The sequence below is a fragment of the Manis pentadactyla genome, chromosome 19 (genome assembly GCF_030020395.1).
Source record: "Manis pentadactyla isolate mManPen7 chromosome 19, mManPen7.hap1, whole genome shotgun sequence".
NCBI lineage: Eukaryota > Metazoa > Chordata > Mammalia > Pholidota > Manidae > Manis > Manis pentadactyla.
The window spans coordinates 19,462,428-19,488,471 of NC_080037.1; the positions used below are offsets into that span (position 1 = coordinate 19,462,428).

At 36.5% G+C, this 26,044-nt stretch overlaps 1 protein-coding gene across 1 annotated transcript; it reads left to right on the top strand.

The window, feature by feature from the left end:
- Positions 1-14,997: 14,997 nt before the first annotated feature.
- Positions 14,998-18,404, top strand: LOC130681693 (opsin-3-like). Its single transcript, XM_057495072.1, has 2 exons — positions 14,998-15,424; positions 16,217-18,404. The coding sequence occupies exons 1-2, from the start codon at positions 15,054-15,056 to the stop codon at positions 17,049-17,051; spliced, it is 1,206 nt and encodes a 401-aa protein (XP_057351055.1). The 5' UTR covers positions 14,998-15,053; the 3' UTR covers positions 17,052-18,404.
- Positions 18,405-26,044: the final 7,640 nt, after the last annotated feature.

Consider the following 26,044-nt stretch of genomic DNA (forward strand, 5'->3'; position numbering starts at 1 on the left):
TAAGGAAATAAACTTTTCTCTGCTTAGAGAAATTCTCCTATGCATCTGGAAATAAAATTCATAGAATCCCTAAGAAAGAGATTTTCTCCTCATTATCTGAAACAGTAAAATTGTTCTTTATGTTTACAATTTTTATACTGAAGTTAAATTATAAGGTATAGAAATTTTATCATGAAGATGTCATATAAGACTCTGGTTTTAGGGAGTAAGTCAGGATAGTATAATATATGATATAATTTAGTCCAGATTCTTTGTATTATAAGGTCATAGGCCACTAAAGCTAGCTTGAGAAATGGAATTTAATTGTTAAGGATATCATAAGGATGTATTATACTATTACAGTTTTTAATAACCACAGATAATTAAATAAAACCTGTTCTGTGGAAGCTAATATTTGTGTAAAGCAAATACTCTGTCTCTCACTGTCTCTCAGAGACTGCAGCATATTCTCTCATATTTGTGCCTCTTTCTAAAGTTCCCTGTTAATTTGTTCCTTTCTTTATATTACACAACTTCCCTTGTAAACTCATCTTGAACATGGTCCAGGGACAGTCACAGCAATTCTTGACATAAATACCCGTAACGTTTACCTACCATCACGTGAAAGAGCCACTGTTTCTCCTGATGCAAATGATTGAAAAAGAAAATTCTCTTGTCATAGATCATCTTTCAAGATTCTTATTTGTAAAAAGTAAAAGTCTAATATATCAAGCTGGAACAGAGTGGGATTTACTAAAAGATACTGGAACTATCCAGCCATGCTGTAACTTCTTTTGCTCAGTTCCTCTGTTAAGTATTAGATGCTTACACTCCACCAGCTTGTTGAGGGGATCTGTCATTCTAGATCACCCATGGTTTCTGAAAGATGCAACTTCCCTGCTTGTAGCCATCACCTTATATTGCACACAGCTACATGAATGCATGTTATTGGTGGAATCTAGATCACATGCTGAATTCTAGGTGCAAGGAAGTCTGAGAAACATAGCTTTTGTTTTTGCAGCCTCTGTTGTATACCATCACAACAAAGACTAGAATCTGATATTCTAGATCTGTGAAAGTGCTTATAAAAATGTGATGTACTCTCCAGATCAGTTGACATGGTTGCAATTTTTAATCAGAAAGTTTAAAACTCTGGTTTTATTTAATTTAAGGTTCATTTAATTCAGCAATTTTGCTTTCTTTTATAAGTACTTGTGATGTCTTTGAAAGTGCTATGCATGCAAAAAGAGTAAATCATAGTTCTTTTTGACCAAATATTGACAATATAATTGAACATAGTATTGTATCATTGCTTTATTTTATGAAGATTTTGTTTATACCATTCAAAATCTAAACATTTATACAATTACAGTATGCATATATATACATAATTATATAGTTAAGTTGTGTGTATTATAATTAATTCTATCCCCACTTCTGACCTAGTAAAGTTAATGGGGAAGGAGCATACTGTAGATGACATTTGACTTGGGTCTTGGAATAAGAGGAAGCATTCCCTAGGAAGAAAACAGCAGGAAGATATTTCTAGTTCAGACAAAGGCAGGGATGTTGGAAGATACATGGCAAAGATGGCCTGTCCTCAAGGATTAACCAGTGGGAGGTGTGTCTGTGTGTATGTATGATGTTTATACACATACACTGCTAGGGGCTGAATTGGCTCCCTCCAAAATTCATATAAAAAGGCCAATTTTGGACAAAGGGACTTGCTCAGGGAGAACTTTGCTCATGTGAACCTGAAGGCAGAGATGGAGGAATGTATCTACAAGCCAAGAAATGCCAGATATTGTCATATAACCATGAGAAACAAGTGAGAGGCCTGGGGCATATTCTCCCTCAGAGCCAACGAAAGGAAGCCACCTTGATTTCACACTTCTGGTTTCCAGAGCTATAAACCACAGATTTCTGTCATTTGAGACACACAGTTTGTGGTACTTCCTGTGTCAGCCCTAGCAAACTAATAAACACAATACACACATACATAAAGGGATTTGTTAAGGGGATCTGAGTTTATGAAATTCTGAGAGCTGGTTAAATAGCCTCTGTAAGAACCCTGGGCTGTTGTCCCCATGCTTCCTGTTGCAGATTGAAATTGAAAGACCACAGGGTGAGCAGCCGGGACAGTCAGATGGGTGTAAAGTGAGAGGGAGAGCCAGAGGAAGCCGAGACCCACACAGACAGGCTGCCACCGCTTCTAAGCCTCCACTGTGGGTTAAATGGGTGTCTTTCATCATGGAAGTAACTCCACTCCAGGCCCAGGAGAGGCTGAAGGAAGACCCAGGAAAGGCAGAGCAGCTGGAGGCCCAGTCAGGGCCTCGTTCCAACAAGATGAGGCAGCAGACAAGGAGCAGACAAGAGCATGTGTGTCAGCCACACAATGGCGGTGGTTTCACGTCAATGCTCCAAAATCCCCTCAGGAGTTCTCTGGTGGACGACATTGACCACAAACACACAGTAAAGAGAATTCTGGGGACTACAGCCTAGCTAAGCGGATACTGACAAAACCGTCGCATGTGTAAACAAAGAAGTCTTGGATATTGTGAGGTCAAGCTAAACTTGACCTTGCAGAAAATCTTCAATGTTAATGCTCAATAAAGTGATCACATTTCAACAATGTGAGGTAATTTTCACTCACTTTCTTTACACTACTCTCTCTCTATAAATATATTTCAATCCCTTTAGTAAATGGCTTAGTCAAGCTCATGCAACTCATGTTACTTTTTATAATTTGCCTTGAGAAATAACCATCTTTCTCCAATATCATTGGAGTTGACTAAAAAAGTTGAAAGTATTCCTGTTTCACTGCATTTTCTTTTCTTTCCTTCTATCCCTTCTATCCCTTAGCCACTGATGATAAGATTGTATTTAGCCATGCCCAAGACCTTACTTTCTCTTGTTTTTAGATAAAAGATTTGAACAATCAGCTGCTTTTATTTTATAATAAATTATTTATTGGTAAATGATGAATTATTTTGGCTATCCCAGTCTAAAATCTATACTTGCTTTTAATTTTTGCAAACAATGTTATCCATCTTTGGTTAGCACCTAGGTTATATACTGAGAGATCATTTATGAATAGACTGCTCTTTAGAAACCATTTCCTGCATAATCACACTGGTTGCTTTGACTGTCCAATAACCTCTTACATTAAAATTTCAAGTGACTAAAAATATGCTAGAATTTTTTAACTTCTTGAACCATTTCCTAACATCAATTTTTATAAAATTTCTTTATATTATTTTATTTATTTTTTTCTCAGTTTTATTGAGAAAAGAAATTGGCATACATCACTGTGTAAGTTTAAGTCATATAGCATGATGGTTTGATTTACACATATTGTGAAATGATTACTATGGTAGGTTTAAGTAACACCCATTTTTCTATATAGATCAAATTAAAGGAGAAAATAAAAGAGTAATTTTTTTTCTCCTTACAATGAGAACTCTTGGGATTTAACCTTTTAACCACATTCCTATATATCATGCAGCAGTGTTAACCATAGTCCTCCTGCTCTACATGCTCTACATTACATCCATAGTACTTACTTATCTTTTAACTGGAAGTTTGTAGTTCTGCCCATCTTCCTCTGTTTTCTCCCTCCACCACCCTCCACCTCTGGTAACTACAACTTTGATCTTTTTATTAGAGGGTTTTTAATTGTTTTTAAGTTGTCACTTATAGGTTGGATCATACAGTATTTGTCTTTCTCTGTCAGACTTATTTCATCTAACATAATGCTTTCAAGGCCCATCCATGTTGTTGTGAATGGTAGGATTTCCTCATTTTTTATGGCTGATAAATATTCCAGTGTGCATGTATGTCTGTGTGTTTATTGCAAGTTCTTATCCCTTTATACCCTTTGGGTAGACGGTTTAAAGTATTATGGATGGGTAAGGACTCAGGTTCAGGGGAGACCTCTTTGTGTGGTGCTGGGCTGGCCTGAGGGAGGGCAATGCCCTCAACATGTAGTGACTCCTGTCATCCCTTTAATGAAGTTTGTCCTGGTGTCTGTGGTACAGAGGGGTGCTTTAGTCTCATACCTGTGTTCTAGGATTCTCTCGGTGGTGTTTTGTTCTGAAATAGTCGTTATTTTTCCTGTGAGGGGTAGCAATGTCAGGAGCAATCTATACTACCATCTTGGTGATGTCACCTAAAGTTTTATTTTATAAAAGTAAAAGCCATCTCTTGAAACTTATCCTTCCTTACTTTTATCAACATAAGTTGTACATTCTGTAACTAATTTTTATTCCAGGAGCAGAAACAGATAGCATTTAAGTACCAGAAAATAATGCCTCTCTCTCTGTATATTTATTTTTACATATAAATAAATAAATAAGTAAATAAATAAATAAATAAAACTATAAATGTACATATTTATCAAAGTGATTTAATTTTAAAAATTTATTTGAATTTTATTACCTTATACCTCTTTTTACAATGTACTTGTTAATATTTATTTCCAAAATGTATATTAGTCAATTTACATTTGATTGATTTAGAGTTTAAGGTATTCTGATTTTGTAACTGGAAATAAAAGTATTAAACAAAAAAAGACTCTCTTTCTTAATGACAATAAGAGGCTAACCTTAATATATTCTTACTTGGGGAATATATTAAGGTTTTAAAAAATTAAATAACATTTGTAAAGCAATTAAGTGGTTTAGACAAAAGTAAGTGGTGACGATGTGTGTGTCATAGGACTAGGAGACAGAGTTCTCAATTTGCCATTTTTTTGCTCTGTTAATGAACCTGATCTTTTTGAGACTTGGTTTATGTTCTATAAAGTGACCATAATATTTCTCTTTCAGATTGTTTGGTGAATTAGAGAAAACATCTAAAAAATATTTTGGAGTGACTAGTTTCTAGTAAGCATTCAAAGTATTTCTTGTGGATGATATTATATGACAAATTCTTTGACCTATGATTGGATTATAACTGAATGGTCATTTTCATATAATGTATTATTATGCTAAATTAACATAATTTATACTTTTTTCTATGATCATGCAAAGTAAGAAATCTGCAGTATGCCTTATCACACCTAAAAAGTATCTGTGATAGTGATACATTTTCTAATGTCTTACCACTACAGAGTTAAGTTCAATTTCCTGTTGAAAATGGAAATTTATTTTTAAATACATTCCTGAAGCATGGTCAGTTAGTATTTACTTAGTTATTTCCAGGAAGTAAGAGGTACTCAGCATAATTTTCCCATCCTGATTATCTGCACAGTTCTAGTTACTAAAAAAATATGTTTTATATTGAACAGAAATTCAAGTATAACTGATATCCATTAGTCATACTTCTTTTCATTGCAGCACCATAAAACAGATTTACATCTTCCTCCACATTACAGATTATGGGTAGAATTATTCTGAGCCTGAAAGTCAAGTTCAAATTCTTTGTCATGCTTCTTAATTTACTCACCAGCTATTTCTTCCTTGCACAGCACACTTCAGCAACAGCAAGAGATCAGCTGTTTCTTGCCTCCATATTTGTACATATACTTTCTAAGGAATATTGGATAGTATTTAAGAAGATATATTATCTCAAATGTGCCTGAAACAAGAACTTCATGCTATTCATTGAGTAGCTCTGAAATGCCATAATTTCTTCTTTAGTTAAACCCTATTTATAAGGAATGATTCAGGCTTCCTGTTTTGTGACATGTAAAATATTCCAAATTGAAACACCAATTCAATTAATATGTGTTAAGAAGAATATTTAGGAAGAAGGTTAGAAAAAGTTTAGAGCAAAAATATAGTGTCTGAGAGGAGCAGGTCCATGTAGCATACTATGAAAAAGGTTTTGAACAGGCCAAAGCACGTTAGCTTTAGCTAAGAAACAGCAAAATGGAAACTTGTATTAAATAGACTGGGTAGACAGAAAATCTCAGTATTTAACAATTTATTATGTAGGATGTAATAATCTTCGAATAGTTTCAAAAGATAAGTGACTGAATTTATCATGCGTACACATTCCTCTCCTTTCATTTCAGTTAAACTACTTTATTTCTAAATATTTGGCACTTACAGTTTTAGTAGTATTTCCCAAGCTGTGGGAGTTACTTAAGAATTTTGGCAAAAGTCTGTAAGATAAAGACCAGCAAGAACCTAACTGTAGTGAAATAAAACTTATTAGATTTGTAATTTTCTGCAGCAAGGGAGAGAAAACACCATGAGAAACCATGGATTGGATATCTTGGTAAGAAGGGAAAGAGATTTTTTTACAGGCTTTCAGCTTACATTTAAAAACTCTAAAGCAGGATTCAGGGAAAGTAAGGATTAACTCTAGATGGAGTATCAAATGAGAGGAATTTACTGCTTAGGAAATAGAAAAAAGGTGAAGGGTTGTGGGTCCGTGGTTGTGTTCCATTATCAATACTTTGGTTTTCAATAGGAATACCATAGTCCAATTACAAACTGAGCTGAGAAACATAATAAGTATGTCATATTCTTGGAAATGAAACGACAGCATTCGGGAAAAGCCCTGTCTGAAGCTTGCACCTGGGTGGGAGACCATGACTGCCTCTCTGTGTCAAAGTGACCCAGGTGGCCCAGACGCTCCAGACAAGAAGGGCGTGTTCCACTCTGCTGAGGTCAATTGCAAAATTTCGGAGTCTATGCTTTCAGAAAGCAAGGATTTTTAAATCAAATGTGTCCTTCATGTTGATAAACAAAGGCAGTTTTTCCAGATTTACATTTTTTTTCTAATTAAAGTAGAACCATTGCAATACACTAGAATGTTAATCTTTAAACTGCCAGATTACTTTTACATCGTGGACAATTACAGTGATTAGGAAAATAAAAATGCTCAGTGCATGTGGGGAAAAAGTGCTAAATTTTCATTCTCAGAAAACAATTTGAACAACCTTCTGGGGATAGATTGCTTTGAAACACTGTGTATTATTTTGCTTAATTGATTAATGACTTTGAAATTTTAGCTTCAGGGACTTCTGAAGATTTATTTAAAATATAATGCAGCTATTGATTAAAATAATAATTGCCCTGTTATTTCTCATTCAAATGAACTTGTGCTATTTCTGGAAAAAAAAAGTGCTAGATCATCAACATCTGAGGTAGAGTCAGAAAGAAGTGTACTTTATTGTATTAAAATGTATTGTTTTAGCATCATTAATCTTTACTTTTCAAGGAATGGCAATAACTAATGGGTGAAATACTTATAACCCATGAAGAGTTAGAGAATCCTCAGTAGGTAAGTACAGAATGTCTTTCCTACTACACTCTCATGCAAACATTAATAATTTTTTGGATAAATGCAATGTCAGCATCTATAGACTTTGAATAAGAGCAGTTTCTTTTGCTTAATGAAGTAATGTAACCTGTTAATATTTCAGGTCACTACCTTGAGAGCTTTCAGTACTTAAGCAATTTGGACTCACAGAAAATGAAAAGAGAGAGAACAAATAGATCAATACATGATTGCTGAGGCGATGAAAAATGTGTAGGATTTCAGTTTTCAACATAAGGGACCTTAAGAAAAGGCAAAATGTACTGCAGGAAAACACTCATTGCCAAGCAGCAAAGTCATTGTGACACAACATAAGCCAAAATATGTTGGAAAATTGGCTTGTTATAAAAGAATACTTAACCTTAATGAAGACACAGGCAGGAGAGTGGTTATTAAACAATCTGCTATATGTTGGAATTTGGAAAAAGGCAGACATGTCCTGTAGGTGCCCAATGAGGTATAGTTACAGAGACCTTGTCCTAAGGTGATTTCATCAATAAGGCAATGATCTAGCAAGCACCTCAAGGCTAATGATACTATGATGCATCAGTAACTTTTAAATTCCATTAGCCAAGGTCAAAAAACAAAAAAGACAAATATCTCATTAACAAAAGTAAGATTTTGAAATAAACTTACATGAAATTATTAAAATTTCATATTTGATCATATCTGTGGATTTACATCTTGGGTACAATCATGTATGCTACTATCAAAAGATACAATGATATGTAATGACTTTGTTAATTAGAAAACCCTACAGAGAGCAGTTGGTATTTGAGAAAATAAAAATATACGCTGTAGATGCAAAATGAGATTTGAAAGCCTTAGTGTAATGTGAATTACTACAATGTTAACCAAAGGCTAAGAGAAGAATTAATTATCCTTTGGTCTAGCATTGTCTATGATTCTATTGTCTCTTCACTCTGCCTAATTCTGGACCTCAGTTTTTGCAAATTCACTTGGCAAAGAGAACTAGTCCTGTACGTGTCTAACCAGTCCTCTCATAATAATAGGGCAATTTAAAAAATATATACTAAACAAGGACTATTTATCAGGCTCCCTCAAAATCCAAATAATCCTTATTTAATGAGAATTTTTAAGCTCTGAGAAGTTAAATAATTTGTCCAACATCATGATATTTCTGCCTTGATGTACGCGCCCTTCTTGTCTTCTCTTGTACCCCTTCTAATACAACAGTCATGGGAGAGTGAACTCTGAGGTGTTAGTTAAGCCGGGAAGTACAAAATATTTCATTTCTAAGCTGTGTACTCTCATCTGGACTTATTGTAGTTATTGCCTCCAACCCATGGAAATGGCAAATCTATCCACCTTCTCTGGACTAATCTGGATCAATAATTTTGTGGAAGGGAAATCTTTGAGTTATGTCATCTTGGTTTTCTACTTTCCATGTAATATTTTTTATTTCCTGATTTTTATTATTTTGCATTTCTAGACTTGCACATGCAACTCAATTTGTAGTCTGCTTAAAAGTAGCCCCATTGAAGTATTTTTAGTATTCACTTTCATCATGTCTATCAACTTTAGCATCTAGGGAGAAAATTAGTTCTGAATCAAAATACTCCAAAAATAAATGTATTAACCAGTTACGACTTCATCTTGATAAAACAATTTAAATGACTAATGCTTTTTGGCACATCTGTGCCTACTCGTATCATTCAAAGTTTAAGGTCTATGGGAAAAGACTATTTGATATGTATGTTTAGGATCAACTCCACCTTCAGATCTTATAGTCAGTTTTGACCTGAATCAGTAAGAATTTCAACAGTTGTAGCTTTAGAGTTGCGCCTGAGTATCAAGCCACACCTGAGGCCACTCTGACTCTAGAACTGGGTCCCAGTTCTGATAACTGCTGCTGAGTTTTTGGGTCTATGTTCCTCTCCTCCTGATGCACAGAGACATTTCTGTCTCATCCTTCCTCCGTCTTCCTTTCCTCTTTGTCATTTTAGCATCAGACCTCTGTCCCAAGTCTGGAAGCCAGCAGTGGGGTCATTCAAATCCTGTCCCAGACAACAGAATCTAGTCCATAGTCCCAGGACTGAAGTAGGGACTTTTTGCCTGAAGGCAGAATTTATTTGTATACAAATCATGTTTTATGTGCTAAAAACTGTTACATTCTGCAAATATAACTTTGAATAAGATAAATATGAACCCACTGTTACTTAAATTGAAGACAATGTAAACTGAAGTCCAGTTACGCAAAATTGAAATTTAGATACTGAGAGAATGTGAAATACTATGAGTCCACTCTGACCATCTTCCTCCTGGGACAACGAGTGTAGTTTTCTGCAGATTCTTGGTTGTGTGTTCTGTTTGCCAACTAAATACCCAAGTTCAATGTATCCACTCCTTTGTTTTTCATAATTCATATAATATTTCAGTGAATATGTATTTAACTTCTATTTTACATTACCCACACTATGCTAGGTCCTAACTGTAGTGATGACAAGCTAAATAAGATCCCTGACCTTAACTAAATCAGCATGTGTCGTATGAAGAGAAAGAATGGATAGGGATGTGAAAGTTGACGAAGAAGTTATTTTGATTATGTTGATCTCTTATTTCTAGAAGTCAGATCTTACTCTTTAGACTGAAGATTTTGGGACACTATGGATGACCCAGCCCTGGCCATTCCTTAGTCTCCTTCTATGTCCCTGTTTTCATAAGACTGGCTCTAACTTCCTATTCATTTTAATTTTGACTCTAACCCAAAAGATTCATTCCTACCTATTCATTTTAATTTTGACACGAACCCAAAAGATAACCAATTATGTATGTCCTGGTGAATCCTATTATGCCATATACTAATTTGATGTTACTATTAGCTTCTAAAAATAAGAGTTTTGAAAATCTCTAAAGAGTGAAAATAATTTTGCAAGAGAAAACAAAGTTCTGGGAAATTTAAACATAGCCAAAGACATGGAAAGTATAAACATATAATCACCTACACAGTGGACATGACCTTTTAGCAATTCATTATTGGCAAAAGTATAATGACTGGTCATTTTATGTGCGGCAAAAATTTGAGAAATTTGTTGTATCTATTTTGTGAATTGCTGCACCACTATAGGAACCTTGCATGTTCAACAGGAGTGTAGAAATTGAAGAAATATTGGCCAATATTTGCAAACCTGTGTTGACATGACTAACAAGGCCCTGTTTTACATTTCCACTTATATATTATAGAAATATGTCTGAAAAGTAACATCTTAGACAGTATTTACCAGCCTTTGTGCATCCAGGAGTGGATTTACAACTGGTTTTTCTTTGCCAATGAAATATGAGCAGAAATAATACGTGTCATTTCCAGGGCAAAGTTTTTAAGACACTGGTATTCATTCCCCACATTTCCCCTTTCACCAGTTGTAATTAAACTGGATGTGTCCCTAGATTAAAAAAAAAAAGTGGCATCTGAATCACCACATGGAAAGACCTATTTGTCCATGGGGAGCATGCTTTGAACTCAGATATAGGCAAGAGATACTTTAATTTTTTCTGAGGTTTTGGAGTCTATATACTCTAGAAGTTAGTATTACTCTAATTAAGGCACTCTTGCCATATAATTTGAAGATAAGGAACCACTGAAAGTAAAGTTCTATTCTTATTCAAGCTAAGTCTCAACTCTTGGACCAAATTTCTTGATGTAAGGAAATGACTTAAAATAATATTCATTCTGGGGTGAAGCAATAGTTTCCTGAGATTGCCAGACCAGAAAGGAGAAATGATTTCATCCGTTTTTGAAAATGGGTGCCTGAATTCTTACTAAATATATGTTCTTCCAAAAATGTGTTTCCTTTTCATATATATTGGGAAATAGTGTACAAAGCATCCTACAGCTAGAGTTACAATGCACTTTATCATATTAAATGTGTTAAAAGACCTGAAGACAAACCGTTTCATATTTATTAATCTCATGCTTTTCAAATTTATTTGACAGGGCATTCCTTCTCCCCTTGTAATTCCTGTTAATAGCCCATGGGAATGTGTTCTGAGAAACTCGCTAGAGATGTTGGCTATAATTTACTCTGGAATGAAGTTCAGCCTCACATGAGACTGCCATGCAAGCTCATTAACAAATTTTACTGCCTTTAGTTCCTTTTGAAACAGTAGATAAGTAGACAGTGGTTCACATCAGTGGTGTTAGAGACCAGGAGTTGAATTTTGATTTTTATCACCATTAGTTTTATGAATGGTAACAATTTAGTCAGGGCCTATATTTCCTCTTTGCAAAATATGTTTGTTATAAAAATTAAATCAGTTGAAATACTTAAAATACTTATATGTATAGCACATTGTAAGCACTCAATAAATGTAGCTGATAATATCTCTTCCCCTCTTTAACCAGTCTAAAGCTATAGCGGAGTAGGGAATCTAGTGGATTTTTCAGAAACTTGGTAAAAAGGTCACCAACCTAAAGAGTAAATGGAATGCAATAAACGGATATTCCTCTTTTATAAAATAAAATAAAGAGATTCATTAGTGAAGGAGCAAAATGACAAGAAAAAGCAAACAAATAAAATCCCCTGTTCCCATTTTGTATTTTATAACACTTCCCCAATGTGTCTTTGTTTTCTTCTTTTAGCACTATTTCTCCTGAAATTCATGGTAAAAAAAGGACTTCAAAATCATCAAGAATGTTTGGGATTGCATGGAGAGTGTGAAAAGGAAAGAAAGTGGTGAAGAAGGAGAGCGTGAACAGTCCGTGTTCCTTAGAAGGACGCACACGGCGAGCACGGGAGGTGGCAGCCAGAGGGAGCTGGTGACTTAATGAAGCCCTAGGAGAAGCCAAGCCTGCGTCTGACGTGAGAAGGGTGAACTCAGAACGCTTTAAGGGCTGTCTGTGCCAGCAGGGGACTGCTGCCTCTTTTCTCCTTGCCTTCAAAGTGTTTTTAAAATCCCAATATGTTGTCTTCACCATCATTTTTTTAATTTTAAAGGATTAAGATTAAAAAATGGAATTTTTGATAATATTTCCTTTACTTTGGAGAAATGAGGTAATTTATGCTGGAAAATTAGTGTCTGGGGATTGGGGTGGGGGAAACAAAAGTTAGGCAGACAATTGAAATGAATCTGTGGACTCGGCACAAATGAAGAATCCACATATGAAACAACAGACTGAGAACTTGAGCAACCAGTCCTGAGCATAAATTTCAGACAGTACCAGAGGTGTAGAGGATTTGAGAACTTGGAATGTGACATGTATTTACTTAACTCTTAACGCACTGCCTAGAACCTTTCCAGTGTGAGGAGCAAGGTGTTAGAGGCATATATGAAACATATGTGTGTGGACATCCACTTCCCAATCCCATGTGAGTCACATTATTACGTTCATGCCAAGCAGAAACAGGAGAAAGACTCTGTAGTAATGAAGATAAATACTCAGTGCAATATTGCACGTTTTACTTTGTGAATGATAACATGCCAAGTTAAAGTAAACATATTTTACTGTCCAACTTTTCTATGCATTCTGCTCCTCCAAGCTGCCTTGGTCTTCTTACGGTGAGCAAAAGCCTAGTTTCCTAGAGTTTCTCATCCAAGACAATGGTTTTAGTTATCTTTTATGTGCTGGTGATGTGAATTATCTCCTCAGCCCAGCTCTTTTCTCTAGTTCCTGAGTAGTTTTTTAGCAACACTGAAGGGTCCAAAATAGAACTCTTGATTTCCAACCCCAAATCCATATAGTTTGTAAATCATTAAGTTAGGAATTACTCACACCCAAAAAGCAAATAACCTGATTAAAAAATGGGTAGAGGATATGAAGAGACAATTCTCCACAGAAGAAATTCAGATGGCCAACAGGCACATGAAAAGATACTCCACATCACTAATCATTAGGGAAATGTACACAATGAGATATCACCTCACACCAGTAAGGGTGGCCAGCATCGAAAAGGCTAAGAACAACAAATGCTGGTGAGGATGCAGAGAAAGGGGAACCCTCCTACACTGCTGGTGGGAATGTAAGCTAGTTCAACCATTGTGGAAAGCAATATGGAGGTTCATCCAAAAGCTAAAAATAGAAATACCATTTGACCCAGGAATCCCACTCCTTGGAATTTACCCAAAGAATACAAGTTCACCAAGATATAGAAGCAACCTAAGTGTCCATCAGTAGATGAATGGATAAAGAAGAGGTGGTACTTATACACAATGGAATACTATTCAGCCATAAGAAAGAAACAAATCCTACCATTTGCAATAACATGGATGGAGCTGGAGGACATTATGCTCAGTGAAATTAGCCAGGCAGAGAAAGACAAGTGCCAAATGATTTCCTTCATTTGTGGAGTATAACAATGAAGCAACCTGAAGGAACAAAACAGTAGCAGACTCACAGATTCCAAGAAGGGACTAGGAGTTACCAAAGGGGACGGGTGTGGGAGGGTGGGTGGGGAGGGAGGAAGAAGGGGATTGAGGGGTATTATGTTTAGTACACATGGTGTGGGGGTCACAGGGAAAACAGAGTAGCCCAGAGAAGGCAAATAGTGTATCTGTGGCATCTTACTACACCGATGGACAGTGACTGCATTGGGATATAGATGGGGACTTAGTAATATTGGTAAGTGTAGTAGCCACATTTTTTTCATGTGAAACCTTCATAACAGTGTATATCAATAATACCTTAATAAAAAATTTAAAAACACATCATGAGGGAAAAAGATGCTGAGTATACCCAATTGTAGGCCATAAAAAGTCTCACAGTACATGTATAATCAATCTGAAACCTTAAAATGAATTAATTATAAAGCTCAAGTAGTTCCGATATACAAAATGATTTTGGGTTATGTCCATAAAATAAAATTTGAGTCTGGGGCTCATGAAAAAAATAGTTAGGAATTACTCATGTATCTGTCTGTTCCCATCAATCACATGAAAAATTCATCACTGATTCCCTCTACATGTCATTAGATAATCATTTAAAACATTAATTTTATGACTATGTAGACTTTGATCTTCAATACCAAATTCATTTAACCATCTATTTTGGATATTTAAGTTGTTTCTAAATTTTCATTATTATATGTGATGTATATAATAATATATAAGTTCAATAATGTATTGGATAATACAGTATTTAAATAATTTCATAAAGTCATTAGCATTTCCCTATTGATAGTTTCAAACCTCCTAGAATCCACGTTTGATCCGTAAAATTGGTCTTTGATGTAAGAAAACGATGATGTCGAATGTTTTCTTTTCTTTTGAAATTAACAGTGCTAGATTTCCTTCATTAACTATGCATTTGGAGATTTTTTTCAAGTCTACATGTGCAAGACACACGGGACGATTATTAATCTTTTGGAACTATTTACAGGCATTTCAGATTGGCCCTAGTGGGCACAAGCAAGTACTTCTTTTGTTGACATATTAAAGGAGACACTTGCTTTATGAAAACAATTCTTTGAAATTGGAAAAGAACATATTCGTGACATATGATTTGAGATGGGTAAAATATTTACAATTAATGTTTTTCTGAAAATAAGTATCATTATAAGTAGCACTTGGTACTAACTATAGCTAGGAATTGTATTAGGTGTTTCCTCTTGATGAGCTGATGCAATTGTTACTATTGTTATCACTATATTACAAATAAAAATGAGACTCACAGAGTTTGAAATATTTACCCAAGGCTAGGACTGACACACAGAATGTGCTTTTAATATTAGGGTGTTCTGGTATTACCTATTATTTTAAAATTACTTAGAATACTAGATACAGGGCCCCCGCGCCCGGCAGAGCCGGCTGGCAGCTGTGCCGCGCCCGGTGCGGAGCGCCGGCTCCAGGCCATGTGGTCGGGGAACCGCAGCGGCGGCGCGAGTAGCTGGGAGGGCGGCGGGGCGGCGGGCGGCGGGAGCCCGGGGCCGGCGGGGCCTCTGAGCCGCGCGCCGCCCTTCAGCCCGGGCACCTACGAGCGCCTGGCGCTGCTGCTGGGCGGAGTGGGGCTGCTGGGCGCCGGCGGCAACTTGCTGGTGCTCATCCTCTACTCCAAGGCGCGGCGGCTCCGCACGCCCACCCACCTCCTCCTGGTCAACATCAGCCTCAGCGACCTGCTGGTGTCCCTCCTCGGGGTCACCTTCGCCTTCGTGTCCTGCCTGCGGAACGGCTGGGTGTGGGACTCTGCGGGCTGCGCGTGGGACGGGTTCAGCAGGAACCTTTTCGCCAGCTTCAGTTAATTAAGAAGTTTCCAACATGAATCAAAAACTCCGTGTTACCTGGGAAGGAGGAAGAGAAGATAGAAGAGATGGGGTCCCAGAAGCCGGAGCCTTGTGTGCTCAGGGTGTGGGAAGTGGAAGCAGTAGGAAGCCAAATGGGACGAGCAGATCATAAAGGTTCAAGTCCATGAAATGCTGATTATGGTTAGTTTTACGTGCCTTCCTCTTGGCAGAACAAATGGAGGGCTTATGCTATTTTTGCGTCGAGGTGCTTCTGTATTTAGAGAACTTCAAATTTTTATTTCAGTATTTCTACCTTCCTGATGAAGCAGCATTGTTTCCAGTACAGTTCGTAGCCTTTTTTTTTTTTTGGGGGGGCATATCTTATATTTATTGATCAGGTGGTTGTTGGCAGCAGTAGGATTCTGTATGGGGGACTCAATGCACGGTCATTGGTCAACCCCATGCCTAATTCTCAACAGTCTCCAATTTTCTGAAGTATAACGCAGTTCGTAGCCTTTTAACCCACAATTAAACATATTCACATTTCAACAGCAGGGGGCACAATATGCCCGGCTTTCTGTAAGGCAGGCCCAAGAAACAGAGTGCTCCAGCTGAAAGTTTGACTCTAACGTGAATATTGTGCCCATGGTGCAGCTGCTGTGAATCCATCCTTTTCTTATGTGGCCCTCAGGATGACTCTCTAAGCCAGCTGGGTAGGTGCTCTTATCACCCTCGTTTTGCAGATGGGGAGAGAGATACTGGGAACACAAGGAGCTTGGCCCAAATTGCACACCTGGCATTGTCTCCATTGCCACCCTAACTGTGCTGGCCTATGAACGCTATGTCCGCGTGGTCCGTGCCCGAGCGGTCAGTTTTCCCTGGGCCTGGCGAGCCGTTACCTACATCTGGCTGTACTCCTTGGCGTGGTCAGGGGCGCCTCTCCTGGGCTGGAACAGGTACATCCTGGACATACACGGACTAGGCTGCGCCGTGGACTGGAAATCCAAGGACGCCAACGATGCCTCCTTTGTGCTTTTCTTACTTCTTGGCTGCCTGGTGGCACCTGTGGGCATCATGACACATTGCTATGGCCATATTCTGTATTCTGTTCGAAGGCTTCGTTGTGTTGAGGATCTTCAGACAATTCAAGTGATCAAGATTTTAAAATATGAAAAAAAAGTGGCCAAAATGTGCTTTTTAATGATATTCACCTTTCTGACCTTTTGGATGCCTTATATTGTGACCTGTTTTTTGGTGGTTAATGGTTATGGACACCTGGTCACTCCAACAGTATCTGTGATTTCCTATCTCTTTGCTAAATCAAGTAGTGTATATAATCCCATTATTTATTTCTTCATGATCAGAAAGTTTCGAAGGTCCCTTTTGCAGCTGCTGTGTTTCCGGCTGCTGAGGTGCCAGAGGCCTGTAGAAGACCCACCAGCTGGGAGTGAAATGCGGACCAGGCCCATTGTGATGTCACAGAAAGACGGGGACAGGCCAAAGAAAAAAGTGACTTTCAACTCTTCTTCCATCATTTTCATCATCACCACTGATGAATCACTCTCTGCCGAGGACAGTGACAAAACCAGGGGGTCAAAAGTTGATGTAATCCAAGTTCGTCCTTTATAAGAATGAATAGTGGTAGTGAAAGATGAGCCTTATGTTGGACACCAATTTTAGATTTCCGATATATGGACTCTGGGAATCCATTCTATGTAATAGCAACAGGGCTTTTGTAGCCCAGCAGGAAATTGTAATTGCCCCCATGCTTGCCAGCCTCCGGGAGCAGTTGAACAAGACAAATTCTTTTCATTCGATGGGTGCTTTTACACAATGAAAACCCTCTCGTGGCACAAGATGGGCACCTGGCACCACCAACTTCTCACATGTTGGAAATTTTCATTTCAAGTATCTTTTCGGAATGACAGTATTTTCCAAGGCACATAACACATTTTTCTCAAAAATACTGACCTGAAAAAATACCTTTGTCTCACATGTGTGCGAAATAGCTGGAAAACTTTGAAGTTTTTTATAGTGTTGGGTCCTGTTCAGTGTCCTGTCCTATATTTGACCCAGTCAAGTTTGTCAGAGACAATTCTAGGATGAAGAAGAAAATCATCCTCTTCACTTTATCTGAAATAAAAGACTATTGTATGTGTGCAATATGGTAAGAGGAGCTTCAGATGAATGTGCTGCTGGGCCAGTCTCTAGCAGGTAAAGAAAACAGGATGGCAAATTTCAAGGAAATGATGGGGTATAGGTAATCATACCCAAGTAGAGGATGTACGTGGAGAAGATGGTGTTGATGGCAACTCCATTTACTTCATTTCAAATATAACATGGCAGGATTATCCTCTCCTTTTAGTAATTTCCCACAATTTTGCCAAGAGTTCTAGATTTAGAAAAGAATTCCAAGCAATGAACTGAACAAACCTATATTTGAAGGGGGGTAAAAATTAAGCAGAATTGTACTCATCAAATGTATTATTTAATCTTTATCCCCCTTCCACAATCCATCAGATAATTGATAGTGTTAGTGAAGAGGCCAGTTTTCCATGAGCCATTTCCACGAGTTTAGACTAAATTCAGATTATGAGAACTCAAGGATTTCTTTGACAATATACAAAAAAAACCAGTGAATCATTTTTTTAATTAGATGACTGTCCTGCTAATGTTGCATCTTCATAATTAATCATGTTTGAAAGACTTGTAAATAATTTGATCAGCCTATTGAAGAAAGAAGAACCAAACAAAACATTTTCACTAGTGAAAACAAGTTTCACTAAGTAAACTTAAAAAACCAAGTTATTGGTCATTCTGTTATACAGCATGGGGTTCAAGGATAAGTTAGTAAATTGCTTTTGAGAGTCTGAAATGGACTAAAATATGGCTTCATGTGTCCCTGAAAACTGTTTCCCCTTGTTTCTTTTCCACATTTGTATATAGAGCTATTTCATTGATAAATAAAACGCTTCCTATCCTTCAAAAAAAAAAAAAAAAAAAAAAAAAAAAAAAAGAATACTAGATACAGCTAAATTCACCACTTTCTGGAAACAGGGTATATACATTTCAGAGCTGTAGACAATGAAAACTCTCACTCTGTCACCAATATCCTATGTTTAAATCAATTTATTGACATTAATGAATCTCACAGGATTCTTATCCTAAAATATTAATATAAAAAGATAAATAAATTGCATTGTACTTTAATTGTATTGATAAAATAAATTGTACATTAAAGTATGTTTGAACAGTTACTATATATGTTACATTCTTAATCATCACAAGAAATCTACTTGGAGAGTCTGAACTTTATTGACAGTGGATTAATTGTTCTTGAGAATTACTAGTCATTAGTTGGGCAGTCTGGATTTATGAAGAGGGTTGAGAAAGACAGTTAAAGGTTAATGTAAAAAGCAAGAGGGGATGGAGAGGAACAGCTGCCAGGGACAAGGATGTTCATATGCTGCAAGAGACATCTTCCAAGTCTCACACTTTCATCATTTCATGTTTTTAGTTGTTTGTTGACGTATTTGTACTCTAGGAAAATGTGGGCTATGGTGAGAGAGAAAAATAACTCTTCTAAATTTTTTCCTTCAAAGTATGGTTGTGGATCAAATTAGTAAATAAATTTCTCATTCCTATCTATTATATACACATAGTTCCAGAAATTCAGGGTGACTTGGGGGTCTCAGAATGTTTTAGAACAGACTATTCAACACATGCAGCTTAATTTAAAATTGGAAAACTGCACTCTAACTGTTAGGAAAATGTTTCACAAATTTTGTGAGGTACTAAGTTTGCAAATTATGTATCCACAAACGTTAATTAGAAAAAGGCAATTGTTAAAATATTCAGAAAATGAATGGATGTTATCTATTTAAGTACTTACATGTTTTTTAAATATAATCATGTATTCAGTCTACTCAAAAGGAAAATGCATTATGAATAGTATCCAAATTCATTTTAAATGAGATTCCCTTCTCCTTTTTCTTTTACTTGCATCTTTAGGTGCCGGTATTTCATAGTACATCCTTTGGGAAATGTGGGTCTGAGACGTTTCTTGAGAGACGTTTCTTTAACACACAAGGTGTGTCACATTAGTTCTACACATATCTTGATGTCAGAGCAAAGCAGAACATGGAAGGAAAAAGTGGGCAGGGTTCACAAACCTTTGGTATCAACATCCGAGTTCTCTGATTCTCAGTGTGAAAGAACTCAGGTCAAGACTCTTAAATCTGTTTGGTACACATAAAGAAGTACTAGAGCAGATTTTAGCGCTGTTACTACTTTCCCAAATTTCTCACTTTCAGTTTCAAATTCCACTTTTTCCTAAATCATCTTTCTTTTAATAAATGAATAAACAAAGATGGAATGGTTATTTTTCTTGTCCAAGGTCAAGAAACTGAGCCAAGGCCAGATACATGCCCAGGATGTAGGCATGTTGTTTCCCAGGCTGCTCTGCTGCCCAGGGCACCCTGCTGCCACACATTATGTCCTTGACTCAAATATGACTCGATATAATTCTGCGGAAACCCAGTGTTTTTCAAATATGAAAGAACTCTATCACAGGCAAGTTACTTAAATATTTAAAAGGTAACCATTCTTTTTCCCCTGTCTCCTACAGCTGTCATTTTCTGCAAATGTATAGTCTCATTAATTCTGTCTTAATCAGCAAGTCATCTTTGGAGAAAGGATTTCACCTAGGACCGTGGATCTCACCTCTGTGGATATATAAGAACTAAGAACATGCAGAACACATGACCTCAGCAACACTAAATTGTCTTTTTTTCCAGATTAAGAAAATGCAGACATTGAATTGAAGTACAGGGAGCCTGTATTCAGGTGTTTCTCCAGTCTAATAATTACTTTTTAATTATATATGGGATAAGTGAATGCATTCCACTTTGTACATGGATCAGTCATACAGATAAGGCAACCAATCTCAGGTAACTATCCCCCGTACCTGCCATTGCAAGTGACTTGTGGCGTGTACTTACACACCTATTTCTACAAATTCACATTTGTAATGTAAATTTTTTAGATGTTGGCCAAAAACATAGTACTGTTGTATATGTTTTTACTGTAAATAAATGTAATTTAATTTGCTTTTTTTCTTTTTTCAAGGAGCAACGTGTATGAGACCTTTCCAAATCAGTATATTTGGATTCATCCCATACATTTCGTAGGGATTTCTGAAATTTCTATGTATGTTTTCTCTAATTTCAGTTCCTGTAATGAGTCACCATCTTGTCATCTATTTTTCAACACATTATAAATCATTGTTTTAGTATTTTTTTGTCTAACAGATGTAATATATAACTCTTTTGTAGAGAGATATTTCTATTGTCTCTTATTCTTTGCTTTCAGTTTTTAGTAATTTAGTCCTTGTATAATTATTAACCTTAGAGTGAATCCCAATTTATTTCGTATGTAAAAAAAGTGGATGCAATTTATTAATAATAACAATTCTGAAAAATAACAACTTTTTCCAGAGAAAAGAGGAGTTTATCCTAATCAGGAACTGAGCTTGCTTGGACCTCTGTTTCAGTTGTGAGGGCTTGTCTGTTTTGATACATTATTATTCCTGGTGTGTCACTGGTCACATGTGAAAGTCAGGAGTATTTGCCATGTCCCTTCCACCATTGCAGGATCTGCAATTGATTTTTTTCTTGCTGAGCTTGGAGACTAATGAAATATCTTCTTAGCTGAAAAGATTTACTGCTGCTCTGACATATACCTCATGTCAAAAAATGTAGGGCTCACATCTATCATGCTCCTTCCTTCCAGTATCTTCATTCTCCAAGTCCTCAAGTCTTCATTGTCTTGGTAGAGCTCTGATGCCTTAAAGCACATATATTTTAAATATTTTTCCTAGCTTTTCTAGAGTTGTCTTTACATACATTAGCCCTCCATGGCCAAGAGTTAAAGTACCTTCAAATGGCTTTGAAATACTTAAAAGATGTCCATATCACCTGTAAGTGAAATAAATAGAAAAGAACATCATAATCATAAGCCACTGGCAAAGATAAGAATGTTGCCAATATTCAAGGCTGGATAAGAATTCACAAACATTCCCTGTCATAGTATTTTAAGACTGTAAATTATAAGCGATTTAGTAATATCTTTCAAATTTTGAAATGCTCACACATTTTGATCAACTATTTTTCCTTCCAAAAATGTGTCTTAATTACATACCCATGCAAATGTACTATATTATAAATCTGAAGATCAATTGCAGCACTGTTACAGTAGTACATTTCTACCAACTACCTGGATATCCATTACTATTGTGTTGACCTAATAAATTTGTGTGATCTCATGTCAGAGAATACTATGTAGCTATCAAAAATGTGCTATGAAGCACCTAGATAGAATTATGAAAAAGAACAATCCTAAAAATATATTACAATCTTCACATTATATCAATTAAAGAGACAATTTTACAAAAGTGTATTTAATGTGGCATTATTTCAGGTTAAAATGGCACACTACTAGGTGAGTGTGTATGCTTGTAAGTGTGTAACTGAAGGACAAAAATGGTGATGGGACTGGAAATCTAGGAATTAGAGATAAAACATCATTTTACTTTTCACTGTGTTAACTGTGTTATCTACTTCCACATAGCATCCTCAGCATTTGTTAAGCAGTTCGCTATTCAAATTTATTCAGTTAAACTAGGATAATTTGCTCCCAGTAGTGAAGTACATACAATCTAATCCCTGGACCTATAGAACTGACCAAGGAATTAGTTAACTGATTTTTCACCTTCCTTATCCTCTTACATTCAGTATCAAAACTGTTTGTATAATAACAAGTAAGATCAAATGATCTGTAGGTCCACTGTTCACTTCTATCTATGCCTTCTCTACCTAAGTGAGGATGAGTGACATATGACTGATGATCAATATTGGAGAAGGGTGTTTTCTCATTAAGAGATTTTTTGAATTATCTCATCACTTTTCATACATATAATAATATTTTAATTTCCTGGTAATAGATGAGTATGATCAAACATTTCCTTTGATTTTTTTTTCAGAAAGTTCCTTCAAATCCCCACAGAAATGGTTCATGAGGATGGATTTATCCTTCTTTGCCTTCTTAAGAGCAAGTTTTTATTCCATCTTTGACAGTTTTCAATGTTTATATGATAGCCAATGGCTACATGGAGAGGACAAAGTTCAGAAAGCTTTCAAATGGATCTTAGCCATCTGAAGTACTAGTGAAGAGATTGGTATGTATTTAGTAATCTAAAATCTAAATGAGTTGTTTTAATTAGGATTATGGATCAAGAATTTGGATCAGGATTTTGGTATAAAATCAGACATTTTCAAGGCTATTAGTTAAGACATACAGCACCCTATGGTCTTTCATATGGCTACTTGGCAAAATAATTTTGCCAAGCAGCCGAAAATGGGTGCAAATACCCTGCTGTGTGACTTGAGTTGCTCTCTACCAGTTCTAATAAAACTCTGGTGGCTATGTGATAGTTTGAGAATCAAATGAAAAGATTCAAAGAAAATGTATCTATACTTACTCATGGTATCACAGTCTATGGAGACAACTTAAACATTATGAAGTATAACTGGTAGCATCCTTAAAATTAAAAACAAGAGATACCCTTTTGTCCTTTGGATTTTGAATTATATGTTACCGCAGTTATGAAAATAGCACTGAGAACAGTAAGAAGGCTTAGTTCACCATCTCCAAGGATACAGGAAGAAAATCCATTTCCATAAAGGGTGATTATTTATGGGGTCATTAACCCATTCTTATGGGAAAAAAAGTAGTCCCTTAAATAATATAGCCAGTGTTTTCTGCTTCAAAATGCTGATCTAATATAGGTAAGTGGCAGAGAGTAGAGACAAAGACACATATTATCCATCACATGAAATAAGGTATTTTAAAACCTAAAATCATAAATCTGGAAATTAAAGTTCTCTTAGGAGTCAAATATCTTAACTGATACCTCACTTTGACCAACAACTGTATAAGTACATTCAAACATTTAATATTAATTCTTTTTTTGAATTTTTGCCATTAAAAGAAAATGAGTTGTGCATGCAGAAATGAATTTGGTTTGCATAAACCTCATCATGTTTTAATGGAAATGAATGTTTTATATGTTATAATACTTGCTTTGGGTATTGAACATTAGGCTGACTGTATTCTGAAGTTTTGATTAAATTTATCCATAGTCAAAATGTATTTCAATAATATCTCACATCAACTGACTACTTTTGTTTTTGCTTTCATATTTTACCATTGCAGATTAAAAATATTTTTCTCTTTAATAGCTTCAGCACAATGTATCATCTTGTTGTAGATGTTTTCTATCAATATAAAGAAAAAATTACTCAGAATAGATTTGGAACCAAATCAATATGAAGATAATTAAAATGACAAGTTCACAAGATACATGTTACTTATTGTAATGACAGAAAATTGTCTATTTTGAGGCCATTTAATTTGGGATGAATGAAAACAAAATTTCATTCTATCACTCTGATAAGTAATTGAAGTCAGTATTAACCAAAATTGAAAAGACTAATGTTTTCTAGGAGGTTATTTTTTTAAAGAGAAAAAAATCAGGCTCTATGACAGTAGGGATTTTCTAGCATACTGCCTGCTATGTAATACCTCCTCAAAATATATTTGTTCAATAACATAAAGCAGAATCAGTGATTTCTAGCATAAAGTAATTTTTCATAGAACTATCATATCATGAAGGATTAGTCTTCAACATATAAATTCTGAAGTTGTGATCAATTACTAATACTTAGTCCTAGTTCTTCTGTTTACAATGTAGTGGATTCAGTTGTATTTCTCCAAAACTAATGCTCCCTAGTCCCTCAGAATGTGACCTTAGGGAACAGGATATCTTTGCAGATGTAACCAAGTAAAGGAGCTTGAAATGATGTCATCCTGGATTTGGGTTGAGTCCTAAATTCAATGACTGGTGTATGCAAAAGAAGAGAGGACATGGAGAGACACAAAGAGGGGCCATGAGAAGACGGAGGTGGAGATTGGAGTCATGCTGCCATAAACCAAGGGACACCAGCATTACTGGAAGCTGGAAAAGTCAACGAAGGGTATTCCCCTAGAAACTTCAGAGAGAGCAAAACCAAGCTGACACCTTGACTTTGGACTTCAGAACTGTAAGAGAAAAAAATTCTGCTTATTTATGTCACTAAGTTTGTAGTAATTTGTTGCAGTAGTTCTAGGGAACTAACACAGACATAGAAAGTGGGGAGTAAATTATTTTCATCCTTAGAATACAATGAGAAAATAGCAAATGCAGTCGACATTAGGATGCAAGCTAAGAGAAAGGGAGGGACAGAAAAATGTCCTGGACCTAGACCATTACAGAACACCTATTTCTGGGCAAGAGACAAGATAAATAAGAAGCCCCACCCCCTTAGATACAAAAACACACTGATGCCTAGGATGGATGATAAAGCAGAGTAACAGACAATGACCCTCCCATTTCTATATACCACCACTACAAGTGCCATTAACAAGTAATAGCAGTCTACAGCTGGGAGGGCAGGAGCATGGAGAAAGAAGCTCTGAGGAGAAGGCAGAAAGGGATGGACTTATGCTGAGGGTGTGGCAGATACTGCAAAATCTCTCTGGCAGACCAGCCCCAGTCCAAGCACAAAATTACCTTAGAGGAATCTGAAGCCGATGGAGACCTGATACTAACCATAGAGATAACAATTCCCAAACTTGGCTCAACTCCTGGCTAGATGGAGTCAACCATCCACACTGAAAGACTATCATAAGAGAGGTGTGTCCACAGAAATAGATAATTACAACGTATTTCAATTTCTACTGTTCTACAGAAGGCATCTGTTTTCAATAAATTTGACACTTTCAGATAAGCAAGAAGAAGAGCACTCTCAAGAAACAAAACAATCAATAAAATCTGTCTCTGATATGACCCAGAAGCTAGGATTATCATATAAGGAATATAAAATAGTTATTATTAATATGTTAGATGCCTTTGTCTAAGTAATGAGCTACATGCATTGGTAATTTCAGCAGAAATGGAAATTATAAGAAAGAATAAAATTGAAATTACGGAAATGAAAAACATTATGACAAAGAGAAGAGTGCCTTCAACAGGTTCATCAGACATAGAGCATCAAAAGTATGGATCCTTGAGGACTCTCTTGTCCCCTCCTGGCTTGAGCCAGGAGCTCTATCCTCTCACTTTCTCTCTAAAAGCCTCTGCCTTGCTCTCCTACCTTGACGTTTGGCGAAGTTCATTCATTCTTCGGCTCCACAAACAAGAACCCCGGCATCATTTCTGAGGGCTCGTCCAGGATAACTTCAGAAGTGAATATTGGCATTTGAGCCTGCCTTTTTCTTTCGCTGTCACTCAAAATTGGGTGCTCGTCAGCCACTTAAATGGGACTAGCCTGGCTGCAGATCTCAAAGTCGTGAGCGACAGGTTCCCATGCGTCTCCCTCAGTGGATCCCCCATCTCCTTTGGGATCCGGGAAGTTTCCTGAGTGAAAGCCAGGATTCCCTTCAGAGGCATCTCCTCGGATGCAAGGGACTGAGGAAGGCCGTGGACACCTGTGAGAGTCTAGGCTGAGGCTACACTTCAGTGGCTT